The sequence below is a fragment of the Sinocyclocheilus rhinocerous genome, unplaced genomic scaffold, assembly GCF_001515625.1.
Source record: "Sinocyclocheilus rhinocerous isolate Xijiao unplaced genomic scaffold, SAMN03320098_v1.1 scaffold781, whole genome shotgun sequence".
NCBI lineage: Eukaryota > Metazoa > Chordata > Actinopteri > Cypriniformes > Cyprinidae > Sinocyclocheilus > Sinocyclocheilus rhinocerous.
This window is the reverse complement of record NW_015658395.1, coordinates 2,379,845-2,388,913: the sequence shown is the minus strand read 5'-3', so window position 1 is coordinate 2,388,913 and position 9,069 is coordinate 2,379,845. Positions and strand designations below refer to the sequence as shown.

The following is a 9,069-nucleotide window of genomic DNA, read 5'->3' as shown; positions in this document are numbered from 1 at the left end:
ATTTTTTTTGCACCCTCAGATTCCAGATTTTCAAATAGTTGCATCGCGGGCCAAATAGTGTTCTATACATCAATGGAAAGCTTATTTATTCAGCTTTCAGATGATGCATAAATCTCAATTTCAAAAAATTGACCCTTATGACTGGTTTTGTGGTCCAGGGTCACATATGGCCAAGACATGTGCAATCTGATGATTCATGAAACAAACAATGTACCTGCTGGGAAAGGGCCTTTGCCTGACTAGGGGTAAGATGTAAGCCAACATATGATTCCTGTAACAAAAAAGGTGTTTATTATCATAATTATTACGTTTGGCTTACATACTCTAATGCAAACAGGGTTCACCTTGTTCAGTTTAAAACCTTTATCCTGTAAACCTGGATTTGCTTCAGTTACTTCACTTTCCTTATAATGACGGACCTTCGATCCCTTTCCGTGAGTCTCCTGGACAGTGACCTTAGATAGTAGTTTTGGTTCTTCTGGCATATGCATACAGTGTCTACGTTTCATTTGTTCATGTTGCAAGCCATGTGGGCCTGTTACATGATTCCAGTTTTTCTCCTGACCTGGAGAAGGGAAAGTTACAGGTTGATGTAGCTGTTGCTTTTGGTACTGGCCCTCTTGGCATGGCATCTGCCACTGGCCCGGACACTGGTACTGCTCCTCAGGTATCTGATGAGGCTGGAACTGTGTGTACAGTTGATGCTGCTGCTGCTGGGAAACCGTTTGCAGTGAGATGTGTGGTTGGCGAGTCTGGGAATGATACAGTAACTGTTGATGATATTTAGCGTGCGGTTGTGAATGATGCTGCAGGGGCCGACTGTGTTTGTGAGTGTGGTGGTGTTGTGTCTGACTGTGTGTTTGTTGATGCTGTGACTGGTGTTCATCTTGACTCCATTGTTCCATCTCTGGGATTGACTGATGCTGTGCCTCTGGCTGAAAATACTGCCGCATTGGCTGATGGGACAGTGGAGGAGCGGATCTGAAGTGCTGAGTGCAGGGATACGCTGGTGGCTTCGTCTCCTTCAGAACTTTGTTGGGGTTGAGGAGAGCACCCTGTGTGAAATATTCAATGCACATTAGAAACGGAATAATATTGAACAAGAAATAAAATAAAAAATTATGACCAGGAAGATGAAAGTTTCTTTGGTCTTTCAGAAAGTTGATATCGGGGGATTCGGGAATGAAATGCACTTTTAATGCCAATTTAAAAAATCCTATTGACGAACTGCAGTGTTTAAGGCAGTTATTAACTAAAACTTAAAACAGTAAATCACATTTAGTAATTTAAATAAAGCTAAAATCAAATCTAAGAAAAAAAAATTTAAAACAAATATTAGATGAACAATAAAATAAATATTAGATAAATGCTGCCGTGGTAAATAACTGAAATGAGTACTAAGTTACTAAAACTGAAATAAAAATAAATTAATGGTAAATAGAAGAAAAAAAAAACTAAATCTAAAATAAAAAACTGAAAATAAAAAAAGCTAATTCAAATATATTTATAATAATTATTTATATATTTTATATTATTTCTGCCTTGTGTTGTTGTGTCATGACTCATTATATATAGTAAATTACTTTGTACTAAAACTTTTTATGGCCTTAAATTAATAAGTGAATTTAAGAAATTAAAACTTAAAAAGTAATATTTTTTAAGAAACCTACAGAAACCCTGTGAGCAAACATGATAATCAACAATGCTCATATCTTGCCTGGGATACAGAAGACATGGTTGGAGACAGTGTGGGTGAGAACTGCTTTGGATGCTGCCAGCGGGACTCTCCGCCGCTGGGCACAATGAGTGGGCTGAGCTGGGCTCTCTTGCGTGATGTGGCGGCATGGGTATGGCCTGTTACACGTGGAGAACCAGAGAGAGAAGAAGAGGAGCAGGAGCGAGAGCCGCCGATTCCGCTGCTGTGGCTGCAGAGGCTGGCAGATGATTGGACGGACTGGTTACTCAGTGAAGAGCTACTGAGGGAGGACTGCAGGGACTGGTTGCTGAGCGATGACTGCAGGGAAGAGTTGCTAAGTGACAGACGTAAAGAAGTGGAGCTGAGAGAGCTGGGCAGGGAGTGGCTGCTCAGACAGGTCTGGATGTTGGGATTGCTGAGTGAAGACTGGAGCAAAGGATTGCTTAAAGATGCCTGAAGAGATGAGGACAGACCTAAAAGACAAAATTGTGTGGAAACTTTAGTATTTTTTATTGATTTGCATTATAATTTTTCTTTCTTTCAGAATGCTAAAACCTAGTTTATTTCCAAGTTTAAATTAGATTTTGAATTTCAGATTTTCAATGTGGTCTCAGACATTTGGAGTACACTGTATGATACAAAATTGGTGAATTTAAATTAAACACTAGTTTTACACAATATTTACTCAAAATCACAAATATTGGCTGATTTATCGGTTCATATATCGGTCATTTACCGATCTGTAAGCACTACATTAATGCAAGGGTTTTCAACCTGGGGTCCAGTCATTTTATTATTATAATTATTAATATACTATTAGACTATTAAATGTTGTCTGTCTCTGTAGATTCATAACTTTTATAGTCCAGTGATTTTTTAAACTATTAGATGTTATTTACTAATATTTTGAATCAAATTTTACTATTATATTCTTAGTTTTCATTTTTTAATTTTAGTAATTTTATTTGCATTTGTGCATTTTTATTAGTTTTTTTTTCAACATTTCTATTTAGATTTCATTTTTTTCTGTTTTAGTTTTAGTAATTTTAGTACTTGCACATTTGTTTCAGTCAGTTGACAAGGCAACGTTTATTATTTTCATTTCAGTTTTTTAAGCTTAAGGTTTTCATGTAATAATTATATTTTAATGTATTTTATTTCAACTTAATTTCAATTTACAAAAATGTTTTGGTTAACAATAACAACAGTGGTCCAGAGACTGCAAGATGGTCGACAGTTAAAAAAAAAAAAAAAAGATTTCAAAATAATTTTTTATGACTGTCAAAGTTCATATTAAAATTTGCATCCAAATTGTTTAAAAAAATTATTACATGTATCATGTATTATATTATTTTAAAACTCTTCATTTTAAACTAAAGTATTATTTGCAAATTAAAAAATTTTCTATACAACAAGCTTCTTAATACAGTAAAAAAGTACATCTTTTTCAATTAATATTTACATTTGTTTGGCTTTAGTACAAAGAAGCTTATTTTTTCAACAGTACAAATGAATCTTTATACATGAAAATACACAGCTGCTTTTATATTTTAGGATGGAAAGTCCATTGCAAAGTGATTATCATATTTGGGGGTCCTAGGCATCAAAAAGTGAAAACCCTCTGCATTAATGTAATTCAAACATTGCCAGATCCTGAAACATACCTGGTAAGTTAAAGTCAGCCATAATGTCAGTGTTGCTCAGTTGCTCCGCACCGCTGTGGGGCTCAGAATCCTGGCCTACAGGAAGAGGAGAAGGCAGGTGGAGGCTAGAGAGGTCTGGAAGAGAGCCGCTCGTACTGAGGGCCGACGGGACAGGGAGGGACGATATCTGATGATCGGGCAATGGGAAGTTGCTGGAGAGACAGCAAACACACATTGTTTAAAAAAGAAAAACTGAAACAGCTTAATGACTAGGACTAAAATGAAACTTACTGAGCAACAGATGTTTCACATCCTGATGATCCCATTGAGGATAACTACGAAAGAAGATATGAGCCTTGCTTTATCAAAGTGTTTAACAACAATTCATCAGTGTGATATGAATGAGGCAGAATAAATACCTTCTTTAGTTTGGGAGATTGTGTCTCCTCTTGAATATTTTCTTCAATCAGTGGTGCAGGATGTGCAAACCCTTAAAGAATCAGTTTCATTTAAAATAAGCATGTACTTTAAAACAAAATACCAATATTTTCATGTTATATTAATATCTGAAACAATCTTATCTTAATGTGAAGTTTACTGACTGATTTGCAGTCCATAAACTGTTTGACTGCACTTATACTGACGTTCAAACGTTTGGAGTTGTTTTTTTAAAGGGGTCATATGATGCGATTTCAAGTTTTCCTTTCTCTTTGGAGTGTAAAAGCTGTTCGTGAATAGATAAGATCCCTAAAGTTGCAAAGACTAAAGTTCATTGTTTGCTCATAACTGGAGTCCCTAATCATGCAGATTTATGCTACAAGCTCTGTGTAGAGTTGTACAGTAAGAAAGTTATTTCCCTTAACCAGGAAATTAACGTTCTTAGAATTGACAAGACAGTTGACCCTGAGAGGTCAAGTAAATATCTACAGCGGATCTAAAATATTCATAATTAATTATAACTAGTTATGATTAATTATTCATATTTCCCATGAGCTGATTCGTTACACCAAATACACAAAATAATGTTCTTTTTTAGCAACGTCATATGACCCCTTTAAAAACGTTTTTCAAATAAGTTTGTTATGCTCACCAAGGCATTGATTTGATTAAAAACAAAAATATAAGGAAATAATATTACAATTTAAATTAACAGTTTTTTTATTTTAATATACTTAAAAAGTCTTTTATTCAGTTATTTATTATTAAGTTATTTATTACAATTTAATTAACATTTCTATTATAATATATTTTAATATGTAATTAATTCCTATTTAATTAAAAGCAACATTGCAACAGTTAAACTCACCATGGTGTCTGGATTGAGGGTTCAGGGTCTGGACAGATTTCGGGTGGCCATGCAGCTGGGTGTTTCGCACACTGGTGTGGAGGGCTGAGTCAGAGTTGGTTCTGTGAGGATGAACAGAATAAGAAATTAAGTGTGCGAAAACAGGGTGATGTGGGAATCTTCCAGAATAAAAATGTTCATCCCCAATTAGGGAGATCAACGGGTTCAACGAATACAATTATTGTATATGCATTATGCACAATCAGCAGTCTGAACACTCATGAGTTCTGAACTTCTGTTTACCTATTAAGAGCTGTCAGAGGAAGACAGACCATCTGGCTCTTCTCAGTGGCAGAACAACTGGACCAGTTTCTGCTTGGACACAAGCAACACTTTATTAAAGTACTGGCACAAACAAAAGCTCAGGGAGTTACATCTGATGGTAACTTCATTGTGAAAATGACATGATTGTTTAGCACCAAATGTAATGGGGTGATCGTGATAGATTTGAGAACACTTTATTTAAAATCTTACCTTCTCCAGGTAGGACCTCGAGGAGGAGAGAGGTGAGTAAAGAGATAGGGAGCGCTATCAAACTGTAAAATGAAGTTAAGGCTTAAGTTAAGAATTCTACAACTGTTCATGATTACTGTTTAAGCATTTTAAATGTTTATTTTTTTTTAGATTATTAGGGTTCAAAATTTTAAGGTTAGTAAGGTTTTTTTTTTTTTAAAGATTACTCTAATGCTCTCCAAGGCTACATTTATTTTATTTTTATTTTTTTGTTGAAAATATAGAACAGTAATATTGTTAAATATTATTACAATTATTACAAATAACTGTTTTCTATTTTAATATCTTTTAAAATGAATTTTTAATTTTCAGCAGTCATTACTTCAGTCTTTTGTGTCACATGATCCTTCAGAAATTCTTATTATTACTGGGACATTTTTTTTTAGGATTCTTTGATGAATAGAAAGTTGAAAAGAACAGGATTTATTTGAAATATAAATATTTTGTAATATTCTAAATGTCTTTACAGATCAATTTAATGTGTCCTTGCTGAACAAAAGTATTAATTTCTTTATATATATAAAAAAATCATACTAAGCCCAAATGTCTGATCAGTAGCATACTTACTACTGAACAAATATTTCCCAAAAATATTATAATGCCAATAAATGAAATGCATAACAAGAAAAAAAAATATATTCACTACAGAAATTTGTGTGGCTTTTCCTGCCCTGCGAATCATACATTTTTTGATTATGGTAGAATTTATCATTATTAAACATAACTGTTCTTTGTATACAATTACTGTTGTGTCTGTTATCAGTACAATACAAGACTAAAGCAACACAGTTATAAAGATTAGAGTTGTAGCGTTTCAATATTCCTTTCATACTACTACAAACATGAATCTGTAAGACTATCAGCCATTTTTAAAGTGGGGATACATGTCTCCTGTGCAGCCTGCCAAGAGGACTGGGCTGGACATCTCTGTACTCTTCATCTGCCTCTAGGAGCTGCTGGGTGAGATAACTTGGGTACTGTAAATTGAAGAAAAGCAAATCAAATGAAATTCATTCAAACAAAAATCTTGAATTAGTTTTCTGCTCGTTTCTCCTTTATTTAAAATGATAGGTTTAATAATGCTGAAAAACAATCAAAATCGCACACCTGGGTCTCTGTGGAGCATCTTGAAATCTGATTGACATTTGGCAGCGATCCTCCATAGTATGGGACCAAGTCTTCGGTTTGCCGAATTCTCTCAGCCTGAACCTGAAGAGGGAGCGGAAGCCCAATAATAGTAACAATAATAGCCATCCAACACGGAGTTAAACACAAATCTCATCTGACTCTCTCCAAGACTGCCTTACCCTCAGGGGAACAAATGCCTGTTGCATCATAATTTAAAACAGACATTGTACCTGGGATTTACAGATCCCTCAGTCTGCAACACTAATGTCAAACAGACCCTAGATGAGTGACTGGCAAAGCTATTTATGTGCATTGACATAATCCATGTGGACCTGCTGAATCACAAGTCCATATACAGATGGTAAAATACTTCCTAAGTCCTATTTAGTCCCAACACATTTATCATGACCTTCTGATTTTGAAGAGTCTAAAAAAACGTATACGAAAGTACATCATGTCTTATAGCTTTTCAAACAGCTGTTGATCGAGTTACATGGCCAATTCAGATGTCTGTGTGCAAGCTCCATAAAACATCATAATTCAGTTACAACTACCATATTTAGTACATAAAATATTTCAAGGGTCTATTGTTATGCATTATGAAGATTGCTGTCTCATAAAAGTCATGATCACGTGTAAACAGAGCCCTGTTTTTAATAAGTAACTGACTGATTTACATTATGCAAATGCAGAGATTGAAGTAACATTAGATCAAACCAAGTAAAAGAACAAAGAAATATGCATTTATTTACAGATTATTATTTCTTCTTCCCCACAATTGCCTGATGTAATTGTTACTTTATTGATTGCAACTTTCTGTTGGATCTTATGGACCAAGTTGGTCCATAGTTGGTTATCCAGTTAAAAATCTGTCCAGGAATAAGATACACATTTTTTATTGTTATTAATATTTTTAAAAAGGCATGCACGTGAGACTAACGGGGTTAATATGTACCAAGAGAGCCGTTCCCAAACATAACTGTTTAAGTGTTTATAATAGTTTTTTTTTTACTTTCTCATTGGTTTTTTGTTTGTGAAATCGAACTTCCCTGTACCTAAAGTTGTCCAGTTGTCAGGAATCAATAAAACAGACACTAATAAGACAAATAACATTTGAAAGTTTAATCACTTCCTTCCGCTGTAAACACATTATAACGGAATAATCCAGGTCAAATATATGACAACTGTCGTAAATGAGCCCGACGTGTCTTGAATTGAGTTAGACTCACCCTGATGGAAGTAATGTCCATCATAACCTCTCGGAAAGCGGCTGTGTCTTCAGCCTGTCGCTGGTTGTGCAGGGCTATTTTCTCGCTGAATTTACGCGGATTGCAGCTTCCAGGCGCCGGTCCTGCTCCGGGCCCCTGTCCGTGCCCTATTTGCCTAAGGCCCGCGCCTGACAAATGCATTATTCCGTCAAATAAGATAAAGTGAGCTGGCTGACACGGCCAGAGTTCGATAAGTAACCCAAGAAAGCAAGACTTTTGACAACTGTGAGTAGTGCATTGTGGGTAATGCAGTCCTGAAGGCTGTAGTAAACATCGTTGCCAAGCTCATTCGTTATCTGTAATGCGCACACGCCCAACTACTGTCGAGAAGGAAAAAAACAACTCTGGTATTTTGGGAAACGTAGTTTAGGCCAATTTAACAACTACAATGCGGGCAAGTTTGCATTTTTGTCGCCTGACTTTGTCGCATTGAAAATAAATAAATAAATAAACTTTAAAACACTAGTATTGAAATACTTTCATACAGTTGCAATCATTTTAAAAAGTTTATAAATGAAACACAAATCAAACTTTTTATTAAGTTATGTTACATTAAAATGTTAAAACATGAACAATATCAATTATATTTATTATTTTAATTTTATAATAATTCCCCCCTCAAAACACGTTTTTATTAAACAAAATGTATATAATTTTAACATTTTATTATATAATTTAATATTCAGTTATTTTAATTGATGCTCTCTGCAATACAGCAAAAATGTTCAAATATTGTTTTAGACACTGGGAGCCATGGAGTCAAAAAGGTTGAAAGCCACTGTTTTTGATCATTTGACATTACATTTTATCATATTTTTTGTATAAATCGGCAGTTCACTAACGAAATATAAAAATGAAAAAATATATTTTAATTTTTCATATTAAATTCATATATAATTTTCTCAGATGATTTATTTCACGATTTCAAACTGCTTTTATGAAATACTGATGAAAAATATTAAATTCTCGAAGGAAGGACTACAAACGATGCATCATAAAACTACAATTCCCATGTGACCATCGTGCGGCGACGTCTCTTTGAAAGCCTGTAGATTTACTTCCGTTACGCGGCTGCTAACAGAAACAGAACATGTCTGGAAAAAACATGGAGGAGAAAGTTGAGCAAGCTACAGACAGAAAAAATATATCTCTGCCTATGTCGAGGGTGCGATTAATCATGAAAAGTTCTCCCGATGTGTCCTGTATTAACCAGGACGCTCTTTTCTTGACAACAAAAGCAACGGTAATTTGATGTGTTATTAATCAATGGTCAGTTGCCAGGTTATCTGCCTTATTTCGTTACTTTAGTTGAAAACTGTTTTGGTTTTAGTCACTAGAAACATCTGTGATATCAGTTAGCTTTTAGTTTAAATACACATTCCCCATAGTTCTAATAGCTCTTTTTATATATACAGTGGGTACGGAAAGTATTCAGACCCCCTTAAATTTTTCACTCTTTGTTATATTGCAGCCATT

At 34.7% G+C, this 9,069-nt stretch overlaps 2 protein-coding genes across 3 annotated transcripts in view; one reads left to right on the top strand and one right to left on the bottom strand.

Annotated features, from left to right (window-relative positions):
* LOC107722160 (CREB-regulated transcription coactivator 2-like) overlaps positions 1 to 7,860 on the bottom strand; it is a 12,305-nt gene extending 4,445 nt beyond the window's left edge. The window contains exons 1-12 of one of the 2 annotated variants that reach the window (XM_016530411.1): positions 7,555 to 7,860; positions 6,305 to 6,406; positions 6,082 to 6,174; positions 5,159 to 5,220; positions 4,928 to 4,996; positions 4,646 to 4,746; positions 3,759 to 3,829; positions 3,631 to 3,674; positions 3,361 to 3,551; positions 1,718 to 2,169; positions 345 to 1,055; positions 215 to 271 (exon numbers count right to left, since the gene is read on the bottom strand). In XM_016530411.1, the coding sequence (XP_016385897.1) occupies positions 215 to 271; positions 345 to 1,055; positions 1,718 to 2,169; positions 3,361 to 3,551; positions 3,631 to 3,674; positions 3,759 to 3,829; positions 4,646 to 4,746; positions 4,928 to 4,996; positions 5,159 to 5,220; positions 6,082 to 6,174; positions 6,305 to 6,406; positions 7,555 to 7,734 (2,133 nt within the window). In that variant the 5' untranslated portion in view covers positions 7,735 to 7,860. The remainder of the gene's footprint in view (positions 1 to 214; positions 272 to 344; positions 1,056 to 1,717; positions 2,170 to 3,360; positions 3,552 to 3,630; positions 3,675 to 3,758; positions 3,830 to 4,645; positions 4,747 to 4,927; positions 4,997 to 5,158; positions 5,221 to 6,081; positions 6,175 to 6,304; positions 6,407 to 7,554) is intronic. The other variant, XM_016530412.1, reaches the window with a different exon arrangement.
* A 784-nt stretch (positions 7,861 to 8,644) lies between these two features.
* The window catches only part of LOC107722130 (chromatin accessibility complex protein 1-like), a 1,743-nt gene continuing 1,318 nt past the window's right edge, over positions 8,645 to 9,069 (top strand). Inside the window, exon 1 of the mRNA XM_016530353.1 lies at positions 8,645 to 8,836. Coding sequence (XP_016385839.1) covers positions 8,684 to 8,836 — 153 coding nt within the window. The 5' untranslated portion in view covers positions 8,645 to 8,683. The remainder of the gene's footprint in view (positions 8,837 to 9,069) is intronic.